Source organism: Halichoeres trimaculatus, unplaced genomic scaffold, assembly GCF_033239565.1.
Source record: "Halichoeres trimaculatus isolate MK-OKI-2021-1 unplaced genomic scaffold, fHalTri1.1 fHalTri1_scaffold_4, whole genome shotgun sequence".
Taxonomy (NCBI): Eukaryota; Metazoa; Chordata; class Actinopteri; order Labriformes; family Labridae; genus Halichoeres; species Halichoeres trimaculatus.
This window is the reverse complement of record NW_027437182.1, coordinates 17,467,145-17,489,900: the sequence shown is the minus strand read 5'-3', so window position 1 is coordinate 17,489,900 and position 22,756 is coordinate 17,467,145. Positions and strand designations below refer to the sequence as shown.

Below are 22,756 nucleotides of genomic sequence, written 5' to 3'. Positions count from 1 at the left end.
AATATAGCCTAAGTATTAGAATCTATAACTTTTAGAACCTTAGCCTGTTTCACTCATTCACAATGCACAGGTTTACAGTAGCTTTGACTTTATTCTTTTCAAATATATGATTATGATTTGAAATAAACTCTAAAATGATATCTAAGGATGCTTCGACAAGTCAATTATGCAGCTTGACGAAAGAAATGCAGATAATCTCCATTCATCAAGTGAGCTCGCGGAGCCTCGTGCGGTCATCCGGAGGAATCCACGTTCGATACTGAGTGGCACACGCCCTCTAACGTCACCGAGCTCGAGCCTCAAAGTGTAGACCAACAACTTTTCTGCCTTCACTTTGTCCTCGCGCCCGCTGCTCTCTCACCTCCCTCCCTCAGTCTGTCCGCGCGCTGCTGCTCAACACCGGAGGGAAACATGACCATAAACTCACGGACTATTTCATAACTTGGAAGTAGACTGACGCAACACGGACAGCCCACCAGCTCGCGACAGGTAAACTCACCTGGCTAATTGCTCGTTCAGGTAACTATATATCACCTTATTTTGACGTCTGTGGGGGGAATCAGACCTTTATCGTCTTTTCTGTCAATTTAGTTTAGTTAAGTGTTCTATGAACGAGCTCATTGTCACTCCCTCTGATGGAATTTTTCTTCTTCGCTGATTGTCGGACAGGTAACATTGTGTAAAGTGTAAGGTCCCGGCAGTCATAGAGGTTGTCGCACTTATTAAAGGAATGCCTCAACAGGTAGAAAAACTCCGGTAGTGTCTCATGTCACTTTCTTAAGCACGTGTCGTTTTTGGCTTTGTAGTTATAGAGAGACTATCTTGTCCGTCTGTAGTTGAAGTATGATCCTCCTTAGTTTATTCAAAGCAGACTCTTCCAGTCATGTGCCCTTGTCCCTTGTTAACAATGTTTGCATTTATCATTGCAAGTATATTTACTCAAGTATTAAGCCCAGGTGGTGTTTATCTTTATGTTATTCTTCCACAGTTGCCTGGGAAGTGGTAAAGTGATATTATTTTTGTGGAAAAAACTTCAGCATTTTTTAATAGAAACACATTTTTTCTGACTCCAAGTCACGTTTACAGTTGGACCTGATGAAACAGCTTGTCTTTTAATCAGTCCTCTGAATAAAAGTAAAGTCGCTGACTGTTACAGATAGTTTTGTAAAGGTTATGTTTCAGTTAACAGAAATGCAAACATATTTTATGACACAGCTGCAGTCAAACAGAAGGAACTGGTTCCTTTCCTTCTGTAAACTTTTAAATTTTCTTGTTTTTCTCATTTCAGACTATTCCCCAAAATGGCTTATCAGAACCAGACCTGTCATTATAATGAGCCCATGGGTTTCTTCTACAACAACAGTGGTGCTGAAGACAGATGGCACACCGCTCAGCTCATCCTCGTGCAGGTGGTTGGCTCGCTCTTCTGCTGTTTCATCCTGGTCTCCAACGCCATGGTCATAGCTGCTGTCATCACCAACAAGAGGTTCCACTATCCTTTCTACTATCTCCTCGCTAACCTTGCCGCCTCTGACTTCTTGGCGGGGATTGCGTATGTGTACCTCATGTTCAACACGGGCGAGGCGTCACGGAAACTTACGGTTAAAGGATACTTCATACGTCAGGGTCTACTGGACGTCAGTCTCTCGGCCTCGCTGGCAAACCTGCTGGTGATCGCTCTGGAGCGCTACATCTCTGTCATGCACTGGAATGTCCACAGCAACCTGACGAAGAGGAGGGTGACCCTGCTGATCGTGCTGGTGTGGGCCATCTCCATCTTCATGGGGGCTGTGCCCAGTCTGGGCTGGAACTGCATCTGCAATCTAGACAGGTGCTCCCAGCTAGCACCTATCTTCAGCAAGAGCTACTTGGTTTTCTGGTCAGTGTCAAACCTGGTGGTGTTCCTCGTGATGGTGGTCATATACATGAGAATCTACGCCTATGTCAAGAAAAAGACAGCCATGCTTTCGCCACACACCAGCGGCTCCATTAACCGCAAGAGGACTCCCATCAAGCTCATCAAGACAGTCATGGTGGTGCTCGGTAGGTGCCTCATACAAAAATGAAGCTGCTGTAGTATCATTGATGTTACAGGGTCACAAACTTTCCTGCTGGGGTCAGCTGATAGCAGCCGGGGTGCACAGCTGTGTGTTTTCGTCAGGGTTTACAGAGGTCACAAAGTCCAGGCAATCCAGAGAGTCCCTGCTGATCAGGCTGGAATGTAACCAGTGTTTTCCTGATAAGAGAGGAAACCTTGAGCTTCGTAATGAGACACACTTTTAGGAAATGTGACAAATCGTAGCTTTCAGGGAGCCTGGAGAGAAAGAGAAAAAGAGGAGCCTCACAAGTTCTGATCAACAGTAACACCTTTAGATAGTCAGATAACATGATTTTAAACAGGAACAAGAAGCAAGCCCTCCCCAAATGAAGTCTTTAGTAGTTTTTTTTGTTTGTTTGTTGGGGGGAAAAGAGATCATATGTTTTTTCTCATATCTTTATCCCAGGTCAGTCAGTTGGATATCCTGGTTTGGCTCTTTGTTAAGTTAATGCAACAGGATACCTCTTAAAGGAGACAAAGCTCTCAGTCATCCACTCCCAGTGCTCCACTTTAAGGGGCTGTTTACACAACAACGGTTTCAGGCTAAAACGCAAAAGTTTTGTTGCGTTTCAGCCTCACGTTTAACAGTTTACATTAAGCTGGCGTTTTTAGTGGAAACGCTGACGTCACACTCCGCCTCGCACGAGCACATACAACAGGCCAACAGTACCGTTGTTACGCTCATCACGAACTACCATGTTGTGCTTGTGCTGCTCAATCTGCTGAATCTGGCTGTCTTTACACAAAATTTGCACCTGTTACTCCACTTTTGCACATCAGATAATCGGCTCAACTCTACTTCGGTGGAGATCTCCCCAAAGCTGCTTCTGGACAAGACAGTTATAGCACCACCTGCAGGCCTGGCATGCTTGCTACAGCGTTTTCAGTCCCTCAGCGTTTTCGTGTAAACGCAGATTTTTTTTCATTGCGTTTTCGCCGCGTTTTAGCGTTATCAGATGAAAAGTTGTCGTGTAAATGGGGCATAAGAGCTCAACAATAGGAAAGCACATCCCGAGCTTAACCGGAGCAGAAATACAGAGGGGAAAAATGCATATCCTAATGCAACTAGAAAGCAGAAATGATTCAATATGTTAGCGCCCCACCAGGCTCAGAGATTCTGGAGAAACTGCTGCGTGTAAGATCAGGTCGAATAAGTTCACCTCAGCACTTCACTCACTCTTCGTCCTGATACATGATTGCATAATGGAGTTGTAGTGACTTGCACAGTTGCACAGCAGAATAAAAGTCGGTCATTGTTCTTTGTCTGTTTGGGGACTTTGCTTTCCTGGACGGGTGGCCTGACATAGTGTGTAGCTGTCTGAAGTAGCTGTCTTCCTCTGTGCTCACTTTATCCCAGACTGCTGTGTAATTATCTCTCTATGCAAGGACACAGCTCCACAGCCTGTGTGGTGTAACATCCACACACCACAGCACACAAACCGGCCTTCAATGAACATCCCCTCCTCCCAGGCAATACCATAGAGAGGAAAAAAAAGAAGAGGAACCTATATTTGAGGACTTAGTAAATTGCTTTCACATGATTTTATACTTCCCTCAGGCTCTTCAAGTGTTTGTACACAAGAGTCATTGTTTGTGCAGATATAAAAAAGTAACAGGTGGCTGCGGTGGCTGTTGGAGGAAAGGGGAATCTTGGGGTTCACAACCAGATCCAGGACGATGTGATGTAAAATAGGCAGTAGTTCTGAGTGAAAGCTTTCAGGCTTTCAGGTGGAAGTCTCAACTTGACAAACTTGTTTGAAGAGGCATAACATGCTTTGTTACAACCAGATCTCAATGAATGAGCGCATAAGTGTTAAGTAAAGATAAAGGCTGATAAAGTAGGTGGTTCTCTGTGCTGTTCAACAAATGGCTCACAGGTAATGCGATTACCTGTAAGTAGCCTCTTAAGTTGCTTTAATGTCGACCAAAAAAGTATTACAGGTTTGTTTTTTTTTCTCTTCCTACTTCACATTCTCCTTATCTTTAAAGATATCAGTCAGAGTCTATAGCCCTATCTTTGTCACACATCTGATGGCATTCGTCAAGTGAAATACTGAACTACTCATGCAGGTTTAGATTCTTTCATTTAAAGGAAGTGAGGTTTGCTGTAAGAAAAAGTATCAAAAAGATTAAATGTGCTTGAAATTCTGGCATTTTGTCAGACTAAAGCTCCAGGATGTAGCTCCCAGAAAGCCCGGACATCTGTGCCAACAAAGGCAGAAATCACACGCTAAGATAGAGTATAAAAAAATTGAATTTGTTGTAAAAACAATTAATCAAAACAAACTGTTGTGAATACTCACACTAAACCCTCTTTTATCTACCAGGATTCACATCTGTGTTTTCAAGACAAGGAGAGAGAGCTGTTTAGATCACAGCTTGTTGTATTTTTTTCTGCAGATGCACTGAAGCTGTAGACATGCCGGTAGTGTCAACATCTCTGTCGGAGGACAAGTTGCTGCTTGTTGCTTCCTTTCAGCTCCAGAAATCTCTTTAGTAGCTGGCTTGTGTGTCCCAACATGTCTGAAATGGATGGCTAATAATTGGCGGCTTCGGTAGCCTGGTGACTTAGCATATTATTTACCAAACTGGCAGCATTAAGCATTTAACACAATCATTGTATTGTATCTACAACCTGTGTCTGCTTGTTGACAGGGTTAGAGAAGGGCTAGTGCTCAGTAAAAACAAGACACCACCATGCTTATCGTTTCTGTATGCGATGCAATGCAACACATACATAGTTTAGATATAATATGAGTGCTTTTTGAAACTTTTTTGGTTGTTGATAAATTCAAATTAATCAAATGGAAAGCAGGAAGTTGTGAGCATAGTTGAGTCACTGTGTTTAAACCAATAGGAGGCCATTAAACAGTTTGCTTTAGCTGACTAATGCTGTATGAACTGAGAAAAGAAGCACACTATCTTGTGATTTGCTCCAATTTTGTTTTTATAACTTGTTTTTGATCTGAATTCCTTCCTGAAGGAGCCTTTGTGGTCTGCTGGACTCCCGGCCTGGTGGTTTTGCTGATGGACGGCCTCAGTTGTACGAGCTGTGAGGTCATGAAACTGAAACGCTGGCTCCTGCTCCTGGCTGTGCTCAACTCTGTCATGAACCCCTGCATCTACTCGTACAAAGACGAGGAAATGTGGACGACTATCAAAAACCTCCTGCGCTGCATTGGGAACGGCACGCGACGCCAGCGGTCGACAAAGGCCAACGCCAGACCGCTTAGCTCCGCTCAAGACACAGGCACCAGCCAGCCTCCCTCAGAGGAGACCAAAAATGAAGAACAGGACATGCTAAAGACCTGAAAATGAAACTTTTTCAAAGACTGAACCAGAACCCCCGTTTGGACTGGACGTAGCAGGCAAAGACGTGGATTGGAGTTGACTTGAAAGAGAAGCCACACCTTTACCTCTGGTTGGTCTCTGAGGATTGTTGTCCTCAGATTCTCTTCTCTCTTCTCTCTGCAGGCCAGCTGCTTCAGCATGGCGCTAGAGTGTGTGGTGTTGAGATGGACCCAAGAAGAGACCACGATGCACTGCTGATAGCCCACATAGATTCAAAGATGTGTTTTTATGACTTTGAAGATTTTTAAACACACGAGTCTCATGAGTTTTCAATGAGAAGTCCTCAGTCCTCTTTTTCTCATCAGGACTTTGATAATACTGTGCTCTGCTGCTGAGGGATGAGCCACGTGGGGTGGGGGTCGCAGAGTGCTACATTTCTGTTTTCACCTGCAAAAGTGCACTGCAAAAAACTGAAATCTTATCAAGTGTTTTTGTCTTTTTTTTAAAGTAAGAATTGTCTTATTATACTTGATATGAGCCACTTTCAACTTATCAATCCAGAAGAATGTCTTGTTTCAAGTTATCGGGGTACAAAAATGAGGTTTGAATCGCCTGTAACCAGTAAAAAAATCTGCCAATGGAACAAGAAAAAAATTGCTTGAAAATTTCCTTGAGACTAGAACAATGTCTTAATACAAGTAACTTTTCTCTTGTTCCATTGGCAGATTTTTTTTACTGGTTACGAGCAATTCAGACCTCATTTTTGTCCTTAAATAACTTTAAACAAGACATTTTTCTGGATTGGTCATGTGAATTTGGCTCATATTGAGTCTAAAAAGGAATTTTCTACTGAAAATAAGACAAAAACACTTGATAAGATTTCAGTTTTTGCAGTGTGTGTAATCCATACAAAGTTCACTACTCTGACAGTAACTTATGCACATCTTAATGAATTATCCCTTCAATGAACTTCCTGTGTAGCTTTACACAGCAATACTGAAAGGGCTGATCCAGAATAGAAATACAACTTGTTCATTGTCTGATACTTTGAAACTGTCAGTTTTTAAACTAAATAATCATAATAATCAAAAATACTGTTTCATATATACACTTGTACATCTTATTAGAGACTTTAAAGAAAAGATGAAGTTATTTTGACTGTTTGACATTACATTTACCGTGTTTTTGTTTAGTTTGGAAAACCTCCTCCTGCTTTCATTTTGTTGGAAGCAGGTTTGTCCCGAGAAAACAGTCACTCCTTTCTCGTCCCCTCCAGAGTGTTATGTCCCTTCACTAAAACAAATAGAGGACTCTAGCCTGCAGCACCTTGTGAAGATAAACTTGTTTTCCTTTGTTCAAGTGAAGCTTATCCACTTCAAATCACCATATGAGTTTTCTGTGTAGACACAACTGCTCACCTGAAAGTGTAGGGGTTGTAAAATGATGTTGCAACACACTGGATTCCTGCTTGAGGTTCAGCTTACCCAAGAGGATATGACTGAAAAGACTGGACCTACAGCAGTCTCTCACACACACACTCACTCTAGCTTCCCGCCGCCCTCCCAGGCTGCTCTCACAACTCCATCGCTTAATCATTCACAGGGTTTAAGTGACTCCTTTTTACTTTGCTGTACAGTATTTATATTGCCTTTGCTGTAATTAAACCTGTTTTTTTATGTTTTGAGTGATGATTTGTAGTCTGACCTAACTGGTTGCTGTCATATTTCTCTTTGTTTGGGGCTTGATGGGCTTCACTACATTTGGAAAAGGTAATGTTCTTTCTTTTGACAGTCAAAAATATTACTCATTGAAGATGTTTGAGGAGCAGCCAGTGAATCACTCCGTCCAGTGCCTACAGTATAACCTCTGATGCTAATTACTCTTGCTGCTTATGGTATCATTTGCCTCAGTTGAACATAAAGATGCACCTGTTAGTTTCAAGTTGTTCCCAAGGGGCAATATCCAGGTTAAACATATGAAGCCTGTGCAGAAGTGCTGAAAGTTGCAGCTCGTTGACAGTTCAATAGAGGCTGTCTGCAGAGAGACAGGAAACCATACACACACCAAGCCAAAAAACCCAGACTTTTACATCTTAAAAAAAAAATCCTACAGTCTGGTTTAAAAAAATGGCTTGGGTCTAAAAAGCTAATTTCATTGTCGGCACACACCGTACAAGGGGTACGAGAGCCTTAGATCATGAGTTTGTCCAGTCAGAGGTGCAGCTCATGTGACTGACAGGTCTGGTACCCTGTAGCTATTAGTGAGGAGACTCAAAGCCTGCCTTTTGAGCCAGCGAGAGGCCTCTGCAGGCAAAATGATTCATTATTCTGTATCAAGAACAGATAAGTGACATGACCCAAACTACGACTATATATTAGATAGTCTAAGGTTGTTTTTTAACTGGTAAAACACTTAGCCATTACAACATGTGTAGCAGTAAAAATGTAGAAATATGACCTGCAACATGAACATAAGGTTAAAGTTAAATCCCTGCATATACAAAAGAAAAAAGAAAAAAAAAGAACTTGTTATACATGAAAAATCCCAACTTGATATCGAGAAAAATATTCTTTTAAGTAGAATCTTACAGATAAATTAACATTAAGCCTGAAATTCTGAGGGGCTGGTTTGGCTTATCGGTTAAACTGTGCGCCCCATGTACGACTTTCCCATTTCCTATTCTGCAACTGCTCATACCCTCAAAGATACTGCATCAATAATAAGGCATAAAGAAAAAAAATATTAAGAAAGACTTTTAAAACACTAACTCCTAAATTTGGTTATGTTGACACAGTCAGTGTGAGGGTCTTTAGCATTTTGATGTTAGCTTGAAGCAGAGCCTCAACTCACAGCACTTAAATTAAGCTCACACCACCCACTTGGCACCCACATTAGCCAAACCAAAAAGACTGCCTGTAAATCCTGTTTGACCGAGCAGGACTGTCACCTGCTTTGTCATAAAATAATCGTCACAGACCGGTAAAACTCATTCCAACATTTTATCAAACACAATTACTGTCTGGGTCTGACTCTTCAGATGATGAAGCACTGTTGCCTGAGATTTCTGGTGCTCCAGAGCTGCCACTTCAGCTTGATTTGCTCCTTTCAGCCCAATTAATGGATGCTCTTTGGTTTCCATTCAGTCTATTTTTATAAAGTGGCTAAAGAGATTAAGAAAAATGGAGTTGCCTTTAGAGAGGGGAAAAAGTCATGCTGTAAATCAGAAAGCAAAGTGCTTACACTAGTAAATAAGTACTGTATAAAAAATAAGAAAAATACTCTGAATTGAATGTATCTCCCATTGATCTCCAGTTTGTGTTTAACTGCACATTTTGTTCATCTAGTGGTAAATCACAGTACTTTAATTCTAATACTGTATTATATGCATTCAGTTCCTCTGTTCTCCTCAAAAAGCCTTTTGGGTCCTGTTAAAGCTTTAATTCTCCCCTCTAATTTACCAAGTTTTATGTGCTTATAGCGTAAGCCAATTGTTTATAACCTTTCACTCTTTGCCACCACAAAACCACAGCACTTTTTTCTCACCCCTCTTTTCTGAATATCCTTCTTTTAAAACGTCCTAATGGTGTTTTTTTTTCCTTCCGCGCAATAAAATCCCACCCAAGGTTTACTCCACAGTAAATTACCAGCATCCTCTGCAGCTGAAGACAAAGTTCAACACTGCATGTTTTTTTTCTCATAGTAAAGTACTAAAGTAGATTAAGTTTACGTTTAAAGTCACGGTGTGACTCAGTTTAAGTCATCAGGCTTCTCACTGAGAACATGTTTGCATTATAGAGTACTGAACATCCTCTGTTTCGTCCTCTGCAGGCTTTCTGTGACTGCTGCCTTCTACTTTTCTAAAAACACAAGCTGTAAACGGTGTGGTATGGCAGGCCCTTTTTCTGCAGCTGTGCTGTAATTATGCATTCTTAAAAAGTCAATTAAATTCCACAGATGTTGAGAAATTCAGTCTTTTGGTACAGTCTTAATTTTGGTGCAAACAGATGTAAAGCAGAGCAGGGAAATGTTCCTCAGTACGCAGCATGTTTGATGTTAGATAATTATCCGTTGTGCTGTAAGGGCAAAGACTTGTAGACAGAGCAAGTTTGAAGTTAAATCAGGATTGACTGGTTTCGCCTAAAAAGTATCACTAAACATCAATCCCTGCTTCAGTGTTTGATCTGTGTCATATATAATATCCTTACAGATATTAACTTTGTTCTCTGTTTTCTTTGTTGTTTTTTTGCAGTTATACAGCTCTTACAGCTTATGAACATAGGCAAGAGGTCATACGGTGTAATTTGAATAGTAATAAAAGTGACTTATGATTAATGTTTGCTGTCATACTTAAATCAGCATTGTCAATCTTAAGCTGATACCCTGGAATTTCTTCAAACAAAAACAAGGAAAGTTACTGGAAACCTTTTTTAGTAGCATGTTTGTCAGTGAACACAGAAATCAAAGGATGCACATTCAGCTTCACTGATCATTTGGGTATTCCTACAGAATTGCACTGTTGACTGCTGAAAAATGACCCAGTCTAACACTCATACCTCATGTTGCCTAATGTTCATGTCTTTGAGGAAATCAGAACCATTAATGCATTATAATTTGGGGCCTTAAAACATAGTAAATCAAGTGTATTAACATCACACTTTCACATCACCATGCCTACAGAGTTGAATGTTAAGGAAATGTAAGCAAATATGAAACTTTTTTTTAAGCTATAGAGATAAATTTCATACATATTGAGTGGATGAGGAAGCATGGTAGCTCAGTGGTAAGCACTGATGAATCACAGCAAGAAGGTTTACCTGTAAGTGTAAGTGTGTGTATGAAGGGTTGTATTTTTTTATGTGTTAGCCCTGTGACTAATGGCCCACAGACTTGCGACCTGTTCAGGTACCCTGCCTTGTGCCCCATGACAGCTGGTGTGGGCTCCCCAAAAGGGCAAGTGGTAAAAGATAATGGATGAAGAACAGTCAGGCAGAAAACTATAAGTAGAAACCATGTCTTAATGGTCTGGAAAGGGGCAGTGGAGACCTTTGGGTGATTCTGACCTGGAGGACAGTGAAGATGAAGCTGAAGCACCTTGTGAATGAGCACTTGATCAGACTGTGATTGAAGAGCCTCTTCTGCTGATTGGAACAAGTCTGAGGTCATGAATGAAAAAAAGAAAAAAAATCTAGGGAGGGGGGTCCTTTAGCTTTGTCGAGGTGACACCATACACATGCACACATACACAGACACACACATTGCATCTGGTCTTTCATCTACCCACTTAATCCAGAGCGAGGCTGACCACAGCAGCAAATCTCCTCATGGCTCTACGGACAGCAGCATGCATCTACTTGTGTTTCCTGCTGGTAAGTTTTTGCATCATACAGTATTTAACAAATATTTAAACACTAGCATACACTACATTTGAGAGACAACACATGAGCCTAAAGCTACTGCTGTTTAAAGCTAACATGTTAATGAGCTGTACAATGAAGCCTAAAGAGGGCATGGACACATGCAGCCACTTAGAATTGTATGAAATGGAGAACAGAAAATAAACTGTTGTGGAAACGTGGTGTTTTATATTAACGTTTTCATTTATTGCTGCCGAGGAACACCCTTGTCTTTGTTGTCTTGTCAGAAACACTTGTTGCTGCAGGCATGTGGTCATGGACTTGTGTTGTTTCTCTATATCTGGGTTCTTTTCTGCCTTTAAACAGGGCTTATTGTCTTGATACAAAACAATTCACCATCAATAAGACATTTACAGGGATTCTAACTTAGAGTTCATCACTGTTGTGCTCACTAATGTCAGCTGCTGTTGCTTTCTTTTTTCACCATTAAGTGTTTGGTTGTGTGTTTCAGTCATGCACATGTTTCTGTAACTACTACAAATGAAATAACTTACGCTTTTGCTCCTCAAAAATCTGTTTACACACTCCTTGAAATGCCTTGTAGTGTAAAATTTGATGTCTCTCTTGCAGGGAGTAAAAAGCTGGCATGATCTGGCCAACACAGAGTATGACTGTTGGCCAATTAGCAATCCCAATGACTCCAATATGATCAGCTGTGGTGGTAAGTCCTGGCTTTTTTTTTAAAACACTCTGTTTGCTTGATTGATTCATCGCAACTGAAACAGCTGATCATGAGTTGGTAGAAAGGATTTGTGCTAGCAAAAATGTGTCTTTGTACTTATGCATCTGCAAAGCAAAGAATCAGTGTTTGTCCAGGATTTATTATTGTGACTTTGTATGAGGGACTCAACGGCATTATTTACAAATACAGAGCATGCATACATATGTCCAATGAGTCTTTGTGTGTTCGGGTGGCATGTGCTATCTGTTGTCACAGGTCTGGAAATGGCGTGGGTCCAGCGTCCTCCAGAAAAGGCGACAAACGGGGAAGAGTTCAACGTCTCATACACGGTGACGGCCTCGGATTCCTTCTATGAGTACACAGTAAGGAACAAGATTTTCCAGTTCAGGTGAGTGTGTTACATCAACACCTGGAATCTGAAGCGCTGGCCGTGCCCACACACATGCAGCAAATTCATGTGACCACAGAAGGTTGCTGCAAACTGATGACAACTGAAATACACACAACGTGGCCAAAGATGTAGCAAAAAAACTGTTTAGCCCAGATTAAGTAACCTGTTTGTGTTTTTTTTAATACTGAATGATTCAACAGCCAGTGTTTGGCGAAGTAGCTGTATGCTACCCAGTATGCCACTTAACCCCCAAGCTGCCAAGGTCTACCCTAATGTCCTTTTCCTTGTTGTTTTCTTGCTCTATCCACTGTCCTATCTGGATAAAAGCATAAAACCCTGAAAAACAAAAAAAACAACAAAACTTAACAAAAAAAACCTACAAAAAACAAACCAACAAACAAAAAAACAAAACAATAAAAGGTAACAGATTCTTATGACATTTTGGATTGTAAACACAAGATTGTGGTAAATTCAGTGACTTGTGCGTGTGTATGTTTGATCTTTTTTTCCTTGCTGTTCCTCTTACACTCCGCTAATCTGGTTTGAATTGCCACAGACATAAAGCAAGCGGTCAATCCACCATTTTAATCTTTTTTATTTCTTATTTTAATTTTAATTTTTTCTACTTAAGTAATCAAAACGTAACTCGTAATTTTACTCTGCAAGATCTAGCTAAAATTACATTTATTTCAATTTAATGCCGGCTTTAAGACCTGTGTTGGAGCCTGTCAATCTCTACACGTTCTGGCTTCACTTGGGATAGCTGTGGTTGTCCATTTCATTTTGAATTGAAGTTTTAATGTTGAGTTTCTTATCTTTGACAGCTTAGAGACAAGAATTGTGGGGGGTAAAGAGGGGAAAGACATGCAGCAAAGGGCCATGGCTGGAACCAGAAATGCCTATATGTGCTGACTTACAGCTCCACCACTATAAGTTTAGAAATGATGTTATTGTCATGGTATTGATATTGATTTAGGTGTAAATATCTACATTAGAACCAAATAATTTTCCGATTAAAGCTAAAACAGTTTTGATTTGAAGTTCAGGCTTTAGAAAAACAACAATATGTTAGCCCAATAGCAATATTGCCCAAATCTTATTTCAGAGTTTTCAGAAAAGAAGAAAAAACAAACCTTTATACTGTTATTTTATTTTATTTAATCTTATTTTATTTTATTTTATTTTATTTTATTTTATTTTATTTTATTTTGTTTTATTTTATTTTATTTTATTTTTATGTATTTATTTATTTATTTATTTATTTATTTATTTATTTATTTATTTATTTATTTTTATTTTTAAATATATTTATTTATTTATAATTTTATTTCTTCAACAAAAATAAAACTTTTTTTTACTTTGACTTTTTTGACTTAGGCAATGCTATCAGAAATCAGAATCAGAAATACTTTATTACTCTCCAAGGGGAAGATATATTTCAGTGTCATCTCTTCCAAGAAACATTCAACTAACAATAACATAGAACAGCATCCTCGGCTGCCATGGATTTTTTTTTTTTGTTTTGATCCACCAACCCATATTCCCATCCAGTAATGCATCAGAAGCAAAGAGGTTCTGCCATGAACATGAGTGTCCAACAAACTGGAACAACGCAGATGAAACAAACTGCTGTGTGTATCACGCCAACATCCACTCCTGTCCTCTTGGTCTCATGGTGAGTACACAGCAGTGAGTTGATCAGTAGATTGTTACTGTCTAGCTGAATACAGCCCATGTTGCCATCTTCTTCTTCTCCCCTCACAAAAAGAAAACATAAACTTACATTCTGTCAAAGATTAACTTAAGATTGTGCCAGAATTGTTCTGTTATACATGGGGTTTGTGAAGTGTCCATCTCAGGGGTCCTTTAATCTGCTCGATAAAGTGATACATAATCAGAGTTTTTGTTTACTCTTGAGCCAACCCCAAAACAGCAACTCATCTTTGTGCCTCATTTTTATGATTATGACTTTGGGGCTGATGAAAAAGCACATTTCGAATTAGATCAAATTCATTTGTTGTCTCTAAACAGAAAGGAGGTGGAATTTGTGGCCCGTGGATCCCTGATGATGGTAAAATAGTGACTCATACCGCGTCTCAAGCTGGCAAGATGACCCAGAAATACTGGACTTCAAAAGTAAGAAACCCACTAATACAAAACCAGAATGGGTTTTAACTTCATTGATGTTGAAGTTTGGGTAACATATGTAGTTTTCATTTACAGTCCTATATTGAATTAATACAATTGTTAGTGAGACTCTGCAATGATTGACTTTAGTTTTAAATATTTCTTCCCAAGAGGAACTGACCATAAGCTCAGGCAAACATTTAGCTGTGTATTTTAGCAAAGACCGATCATATTAATCATGCTACAAATACATTTAAATGGTGTAAGTAATTATAATGTGAAAGATCAAGTCACCATGTTGCTGTGAAGTAATGGTACAAACTACAACAAAGTAGTAGAAGTAGTACAACAAAGTGTGCAGCTTTACAAGACTTTGTTGTCAGGCTTTAAAAACATCAAGTGCATCATTGAGAATTGAAAGCGTGGTCTGTTCTATAGGAAGGAAGCTTTAAATGTCTTCACATAGGAAGGCCACAACCAGGGTTCACACCCAGAATCATCTTGCTGTGGGACAGCGGCGCAAACCGCCACACTTGTTTGAGTTCATTCATTTTCCAGCACACCATGGTACTTTACAATCATAGTCTAAACTTCTGCGGGACTGAAGCCAGTACTTTTAGGCACTACACAAAGAGGAACAGTGTAGGATTGAGCGCACAAGCTCATTCCATGAAACCACAGGGCTCACAATCCGCTTCACTAGGCTTTTCAGGACTTCAAACTTATCTTTTGTACATTACGTTATTTTAAGAGTTTGTTTCAAACCCTGAAGGAAGATCTGCAGTTGAAGTCAGTCTTTGGTACACGAGGCAGGATTTAAATCCATTCACTCTACATGATGTAGGCTCAATGGATATTTTGAATGATTATACTTTTGCATAATTGTAACTTGGATGTAACGGATAATGACAGCTCCAGAGCAGGGATTTTGACTGTACTTTAGGTACAAGTTGTTATCATAGTAGTGTGTGAAGGCTGTGACTGATACATGGGGCAGCCTTATCCTCTAAACTGCCTTGCTTCAAGGGCACTATTTTTCTGCCCTTCAGTTGTGTAGCATTGAGTGTCTCAGTTGTTATTACTCGAACATAACTCTGGTTTTGAACCGTGGAGGGCATTTAAACCCAGAGCCCTTTGCTGTAAGCTGGATGTACAAACCACTGGAGCACTTACCTTTGGAAACAAGTAGGGGTTCTTATTCTGTCACATTCTATCACAGCCTTAACTTTTCAGAAACATTAACCTGTTTTGATGGACCTAGTTGAAAGAGGGCATGCTCTCAATCTTCTCTGCCCTCAGAGCTCAGTAAAGATAAAGATATAGCAAAGATAACAGTGAACACACCTAAGTGTACTAGGGAAGCGGTCACACTGGGGTCAGAGGTCACCAGCTCCCACTGATGCACTCTAAAAACTTACCTTCATTCTTCTTCAGCAGAACTTTGATTTCTCTTGTTGTGTTTTCTCATTTAGGTGGTGCTGATCCATGTTGGAGTCACCTCAGTCATCGCTCATATTAAAATAGGACAGATGCACGCAGCCCTGGAGGCCAAAGTGCTTGTTGTCAGCGCTCAAGGTCAGTTTGCTTGCGCGCTTTAAGTTGTTGATATGCTGGATTCTTTAGTTTGTGCCGAGCAGGCTTGTTTACCTTCTGAACCTGTATGGAGGCATTAGGGGAAAGGTCAAGTTGTGTGTCAACTTTCAGTACAATCCAAGCGTTAACTTTTACTTACAAGTAAGAATTTTAGCAAATAAAATTCTGAAAGAAAGATTGCAACATGTTAATGTCTAATTGTAGCTTCTCCTCAAAAATATTGTCAGCTTCTAGCCTTTGTATAAATCACATTTGATTAAGCCAGTTCCATACTTCAGTACAGTTCTCTTAAATTCATTGGATTATATCAAAAACTTAAGTTGGATACACTCTGCAGCCTAAGAAGACAAAACAAAATTAGAATGAAGTAATTAATGATCTAATGCTTCTGAAAATGCCTTGAGGCCTGTCATAAATTGACATTTCTGTCTAAAACTAGCAAAAGTACTTATTGAAGTTTACTGTAAGACAAAATTTTGAGTCAGCAGGACATCATTGGGTTCCACATTGGGGCTTTTCTGGTGAAGCAAAAACTCTGCGTACTTGATGTGTTTCTGAATTTAGATAGCTGAAAGCTAAAATGTAAAACTTCTCCATATGTTCCAGTGTGTGGGGATGATGTTTGTGAACTGGAGGAGACCTGTCTGAACTGCCCTGCAGACTGTGGGATCTGCCCAATGTCCATTGCTATCAAGGTGGCCATCGGGCTCCCTGTGGCTCTCTTCAGCAGCGGATTCATCCTCACCATGGTGGTCAGTTTGTACACACACACACACACACACACACACACACACACACACACACACACACACACACACACACACACACACACACACACACACACACACACACGATGCCCACCCAAATGTGTGTTTATGGCTTGGAATTACATTTATACACATGGATATTTTGGACTTCATCATTTAACAAAGCAAGTTCATGAACTTTTTTTTTTTTTTTTTTTCAAACACTGGTGTTTTCTACCACTCTCTCTCCATTTCCTGATGTCTATCTAATCTGCTCTCTGTAGTGGCTCCAGTACCAGAAACAGAAGATGCTTTGGGATGAAAGTTGGATCATTAACTACAAGGACATCATATTTGGTAAAATGTCTTATGTTACAATTAAAAAAACCCCATTTTAAATCAGATCATAACACATGATGCATCCATTTGATATGTGCTACTTCACCTTAAAGTAACAAGAGTAAACTCTAGTGATGTATTTGCCATAAGCTTTTATATTTATTGGTATTACATGATCAGTATTCACGAGTTATAAAGTATTTTAGAGGAGTTGTTATTTATACCTTCTGCACCTTAGAGTAAACCATGTATTTAACCTTTTTAAAGTCATGTCCATTGCCAGAATACTACTTCTGTTACATCTCAACAGAGGATTTTCCACACATTACTCATAACCTGTATCCGCCTGCAGGCAGAGTGTGTTACATTGGCGTTGGCAGCACCACAAGCCCGCAACGCTTCAAGAGTAACTCGAGCATCAGTCGAACCACTGATGTGACCATATGTACTGGAGTCAACACCTCCATCAAACCAGGCTTCATCCAACCTGGCATCTAGTGAGAAATACTTTGATTTAGTGTGAATGTTGATCAGAAACACTCACAGGTAGAATGATGTGATTTTTTTATGGTTTCATCTTGACTCAATGCCTCTGTTATCTACTCCTATGCTTAGGAATAAAACATGGGAAACACTAATATTTCCAATTAAAATCGATACATTTGAAGACTGAGGCTCCGGTCAGAATGTTTTAACTGATTATGAAATAAGCTTAGATAAGTATCTTTGACAGCTTATAAGCCCATCAGCGTTAAATTTGATGTGTCTTTATGATAAATTGTAGTTCCTGAAACTCCTGCCACCAGGCAAGCAGCAGACAGTGATTCACCCGCTGTAGAAAAAAAACTGAAAAACAAAAACAACAACAACAAAAAAATACCACAATAAAGATTCATGAGTGAAACATTTGAAACTGGTAAGAGAGCTGGATGATATTTTTATGATAATCTCAATGTGTGGACAAAATCAGCTTTATTCACGGGTGACACAAACTGTCTGTCTTTCAGTGACGGGAGAACTGTGGCAGTGAAACACATCCAGAATAAACATTTCACCCTTTCTAAAACCATCAGGAAGGAAGTGAAAGAAGTAAGGTGAGGAAGTGACCAAAAATTAAGAGGAATAAAAACCTTTTTCTGACTATATAAATTCCCATTTTAGGTAAAAGGATGAAAAAAACCCTCAATGACTTGTGTGTAATTGTGTTATTTTGTGTTGGCTGTAGACAACTAGACCACCCCAATCTGTGCAAATTCATTGGTGGTTCTGTTGAGGTCCCTTACGTCAGTATTATCACGGAGCACTGCCCCAAAGGAAGCCTGTCTGACGTACTGCTCAATGATGACATCCCCATCAACTGGGGCTTCAGGTCAGAAAGGTTTACACATTTTTCTTCCACTGGCTAATTTCTATTATCATTGAATACAAAAAACAAAACAAAAAAATCAGATTTATATCCTTGAATTGAACTTAGCATGCACTTTTTTTTTTTGCTTATGATTGAACTTTTTTACTGTAGGTTACAGTGGTTTATGATTGTAGAGAGAATGTGGCATGAAGTTATGCCACTGAACTTATTTCCTTCTTCTTTAGACTGTCCTTTGCAACAGATGTCGCCCGTGGGATGTCTTACCTCCATCAGCACAAAGTGTTTCATGGGAGACTTCACTCCAGAAACTGTGTCATTGATGACCGCTGGGTGTGCAAAATCTCAGGTAACAAAATGTAATCTTGTAACACAACATTAATCTACTGCCTGTTCATGAAACTGTAATTATTGTTGTTTCTGCAAATTAAGATACGAACAGAACAACAAGAAAAATAATGTCTTCTTAGAGAATTGTTTTCTGCAACAACATTCTCACATGTTTTCTACGTGTTGATCCTCAGATTATGGACTTACAGCCTACAGAAGGGAAGACTTTGATGTTGTAAGTAATGGCTTCAACTGTGGGGATGTAAATCGTATATACTGTGCTCCGGAGATCTTGCTGGGCAGCAGCTCCAATATGACTCCAGCAGCAGATGTTTACAGGTAGGATACAGCATTTAAAAAAAAAAAAAGGTTTTATTCCATGTAAAACAGGTTGGTTGAATTAAAGGTTGCACGTTGGCAAGATAGGTTGGCAGTCATCTTTGAACATAAACTCACATTTTATAAAGTGTTGCTTTTAAATGAAGGTACCTGCACTTGAAAACAGAGGGTGAATAAAACCCTTTTCCTACATTTTCTCTCCTCGCTCCAGCTACTCCATGATTCTGGTTGAGATTGCAACTCGCTCTGACCTAATTTCAGTGAGTCTGACATCCCACTCTGCAGATTACAACCTTCAGCTTCCCTTTGATCTCTGTGTTTGTAACTATAGTGCTCCTCTTAAACAGGACCAGGCTGAGGGAGTAAGGATGGATGTCATGTGGCGCCCTCCTCTGCCCGAACTTAAAGCAGGGAAAGCGGACACTGACTGTCCCAGCCAGGGAGACTACTGTGAGGTCCGTCCCATGAGGATATGTTGGAACTATCGTTAAGGCAGCGACTCACTGAATAACATAACTTACAAACGACATAGTAGCATCGTGGTGTATCATTTGAATCATTCTGTTTTTCTCCTCTCTGGATCTCTTGGGCAGCTTATCAAGAAGTGCTGGTGTCATAATGTCACCACAAGACCCACGTTTGAGCAGGTGAAGAAGATGCTGGACAAAATGAACCCACACAAAGTCAGCCCAGTTGACATGATGATGAACCTGGTAATAAAGCACCAAATTATGATCAAATTAATTGTGTTTGGTGCAAAATTATAAACACAGGTTTGAATATAAAAAACCCCTTAATATTGAAAATACACAAACTATAATGTTGCATCATATAAATTCAATAACATCACCGAGATGGCAGCATAAGATGAGAATCTAAGGTGCAATCAGTGCCTCTTGGATACTTGTGACACTGTTTCGTCATTGCAGATGGAAAAGTACAGCAAACATTTGGAGGCCATAGTTGCTGAGAGAACACAGGACCTCCTTCAAGAGAAACAGAAGACAGATAGGTTGTTATACAGTAAGTCAGGAGGGCAATGTGAGGTTATGTGTGGAACACATTCTTTATTTGTATAATTATTTTTCAAGCAGGCCTCTACCCTTCTTTGCTTATAGATTTGTCTTGGTGAGTTGAAGAGATAACACTATGCACACAAATGTTTGTTATCCACATTATGTTTTTACCATATAGATCTAAAGTAGCTATGGGTGGAGTAGTTTCTGTTTTTTTTTTCTGTTTGGTGCAACATTTGAAGACTTACGGAACAAAACAAAATTCACTCACTGCCATCTAGTGGTGCAGAAGTATCACATCCACAGCCTACTGCCTCTCAGCTGTCAAATTCTCCCTGTGCAGGTATGTTACCCAAACCTGTGGCTGATGACCTCAGGCAAGGCCGAACAGCTGAGGCTCAGAGCTTCTCCAACGCTACCGTCTACTTCAGGTTTTAAAGCATGTTTGTTAATTGAAATGTACATTGAATTTAAAAAACATATATGTGTCGGAAACTGTGATAAGCCTTGATGTGCCTCATGCAACTTGTTCCTAAAAAGCATGCTCTACCTTTGAAGTAAATAGATAGATGCGGCTTTAATTTTATTGTAACAAAAACGTTTCTGTTTGATTGATTGATACTGTACTATTATCCAGTCATTTGCCCCCTGAAAACAATCCTGAACTCTAAAACTTTGAATCGATCAAAGTGAACTGACTTGATGTGTAACACTGGATTCCTCCTCTTCGACAGTGATATTGTTGGCTTTACTCAGCTTTCTGGTGCCAGCACTCCCTACCAAGTTGTGAACTTCCTTAACCAGCTCTACACTACTTTTGATGACATTATTGACAACTATGATGTCTACAAAGTTGAAACAATAGGTGATGCATGTAAGTGAGGGTCAACAACTTAATTCATTTTTCTGTTCATTTTCAAAAGTGAATTTTTATTAAGATTAACTTCTGTAAAATGCTACCTTTGCTTTTGCAATAGGACATCTTTTTCCTCAGTGTTTTTCCTCTTTGCCTTGCAGACATGGTGGTCTCAGGGGTTCCCAAAGAAAATGGCATCAATCACGCAGGAGAGATAGCCAGCATGGCTCTTGATTTGGTCAGTGTGTGCCACAGTTTCAAGATTCCTCACAAACCCAACACGCAGCTGAAAATACGGGCTGGCATTCATTCAGGTACTCAGGAAATGTCATCTGTATCCAGGGTCAAACACAAAAATTAGAATAAAATTTAACAAAATAAAAAACACATTTGTGGAAGAGATCGCACTCAGATTGTGCTTTGAAAGAAGTGTATTTACTTTCAGACAGATGCAAAGCTATCACCTTTGACACATTTTTTTTCAAAATATTCTATTCACAATTAAAAGTTTGAAGAGTCTGAAAGTGTTCACTGTAATTTGTACGATAATGTGTCAGCCAGTCAAATTACCTCCACTGCCCCTCCACTTATAATGATGAAATCACCGCTTCTTCCTCTGCCAGGACCTGTGGTGGCCGGTGTGGTTGGCACCAAGATGCCTCGCTACTGTCTATTTGGGGACACTGTCAACACAGCGTCACGAATGGAATCAACCAGTGAAGGTACAGAAGGATTAGGCATGCTGCCATTTATCCAATTAAGATCCCAAAGAGGAAGGATTGGTGTCAGAAGGTCTCAGGTTAGATGGGGTTCCCGTTGTACTCAATATTGTACAGGATTGATGCAACAGTTTGCCTTTGGCCTGTTATAGCTCTGCTGCTATTGTGGCAAACAGGATTGTCTGAGTTAAAGCAATACAACACAGGGGAGTTACAGCACAAAGAAGGGACAGTGTTCTCACCAAGCACTTAATCCTCAGTGTTAAGCTGGGGGGACAATGGAAAAGCACAGAGTAACTCTAGACCCAGATTTTAATCTCAATAAAGAAGACCTTGAAGGTTAATACACAATTGATCAAACTAAAAAAGTGAAATATCATGACATATACAGTATTCGTTAGACGATCAGATCAATGCCATCTTTCTAACTTACTTAAAGACTTGCTAAACTGATCCAAATTATTGTTAAATCAAAGGTGTTCATACTTATGTTCACAGCCCTGAAGATCCAAGTGAGTGGTGCCACAGCTGACTTACTGCACACACTCAGAGGCTACGTTCTTACATGCAGAGGGACTCTTAATGTTAAGGTAATAGAAATATTAAAGCTTATTTGTGTTAGAGAAAAATGAGATATGTTGCTTGAGTGAAGAAAGGATCACAGGCAATTCAAAAGGAAGAAAAAAATACTGGGTGTGTCTGGTATTTGTTCTTTTTTTGTCAGGGAAGTCTTGTGTTGTCCAGTTCATTGCTTCTTTTCACATTGAAACCCAAGACCTCATTTTTGGGTGTTGCCAGTGTGATATGGGGGAGGGGTTTACTCCTCATTCCCAGAGGGGAAGGGCAGCACTGCTGACACTTGTGATATCTTTATAGGTGGCCCCAGCTGCTGCTCTCTGGCCCCTCATCAAACCCTAATGGCTTTATTTAAAATTCAAAGGGACACATGCTCTGCAATATGACTCTCCCCTCTCTGTCTATCACTCTGACTCTCTCTCTTAATCTTGGTCCAACAGGGAAAAGGAGAGATGACGACATGGTGGCTGGAAGCAAAAAGAGTGGATCATACTGACCCATTGCTGAGAACACCTGAGTCCAGAGAAGTTCCAGTACCAGTCAGTGATTAGACAAAAGTGGGCTTTAAAATGTGAAAATAATTGTACTAATAATGAAACCTGCTCAGCCTCTGTGTTGTTCAGTTAAAATGTTGTCCAGTGAGTTACACAATAGGCTTAGTGTGCTTCTGTGATAGGCTGGAAACATAGACTGTCATGGATTTAAATGTACATATGGTAACTCAAAAACTGTGAGAAGTGTCTGAAAGTGTTTGTCAGAATACTTTGTTGAGGAGGTGATAACAAGATTGCGAAATTAGTCTTTTTGAGGCAAGATTGTGCAGGACCAGGTAACATATAATTTAATGATTGATTTTGTTGGTTAATTCATTAG

At 39.9% G+C, this 22,756-nt stretch overlaps 2 protein-coding genes across 3 annotated transcripts; both read left to right on the top strand.

Moving 5' to 3' along the window:
* Positions 1-233: 233 nt before the first annotated feature.
* Positions 234-5,968, top strand: lpar3 (lysophosphatidic acid receptor 3). 2 transcript variants are annotated; one of them, XM_074668569.1, is made up of 3 exons: positions 234-489; positions 1,289-2,043; positions 5,082-5,968. In XM_074668569.1, exons 2-3 carry the CDS (start codon positions 1,302-1,304, stop codon positions 5,408-5,410), a joined length of 1,071 nt encoding a protein of 356 aa, XP_074524670.1. In that variant the 5' UTR covers positions 234-489; positions 1,289-1,301; the 3' UTR covers positions 5,411-5,968. The 2 variants fall into 2 exon arrangements, with proteins under 2 accessions (XP_074524670.1, XP_074524669.1); XM_074668568.1 differs by having other exon boundaries at positions 234-519.
* A 4,658-nt stretch (positions 5,969-10,626) lies between these two features.
* On the top strand, positions 10,627-22,708 carry LOC141789523 (atrial natriuretic peptide receptor 2-like). Its single transcript, XM_074668952.1, has 23 exons — positions 10,627-10,755; positions 11,374-11,464; positions 11,741-11,873; positions 13,428-13,551; positions 13,908-14,012; positions 15,476-15,578; positions 16,203-16,348; positions 16,627-16,699; positions 17,034-17,178; positions 17,689-17,775; positions 17,907-18,050; positions 18,275-18,396; positions 18,572-18,716; positions 18,928-18,976; positions 19,064-19,171; positions 19,310-19,429; positions 19,646-19,739; positions 20,076-20,163; positions 20,467-20,606; positions 20,750-20,902; positions 21,212-21,310; positions 21,806-21,897; positions 22,324-22,708. The coding sequence occupies exons 1-23, from the start codon at positions 10,711-10,713 to the stop codon at positions 22,432-22,434; spliced, it is 2,517 nt and encodes an 838-aa protein (XP_074525053.1). The 5' UTR covers positions 10,627-10,710; the 3' UTR covers positions 22,435-22,708.
* The last annotated feature ends 48 nt before the right edge of the window (positions 22,709-22,756 follow it).

Bases quoted from the DNA above. Each gene is read 5' to 3' on its own strand.
- lpar3 (XM_074668569.1), top strand. From the start codon at position 1,302: ATGGCTTATCAGAACCAGACCTGTCATTATAATGAGCCCATGGGTTTC. The intron at 2,044-5,081 runs GTAGGTGCCTCA...TCCTTCCTGAAG, and splicing joins GACAGTCATGGTGGTGCTCG to GAGCCTTTGTGGTCTGCTGG.
- LOC141789523 (XM_074668952.1), top strand. From the start codon at position 10,711: ATGGCTCTACGGACAGCAGCATGCATCTACTTGTGTTTCCTGCTG. The intron at 18,051-18,274 runs GTCAGAAAGGTT...CTTCTTCTTTAG, and splicing joins CCCATCAACTGGGGCTTCAG to ACTGTCCTTTGCAACAGATG. The intron at 18,977-19,063 runs GTGAGTCTGACA...CCTCTTAAACAG, and splicing joins CTCGCTCTGACCTAATTTCA to GACCAGGCTGAGGGAGTAAG.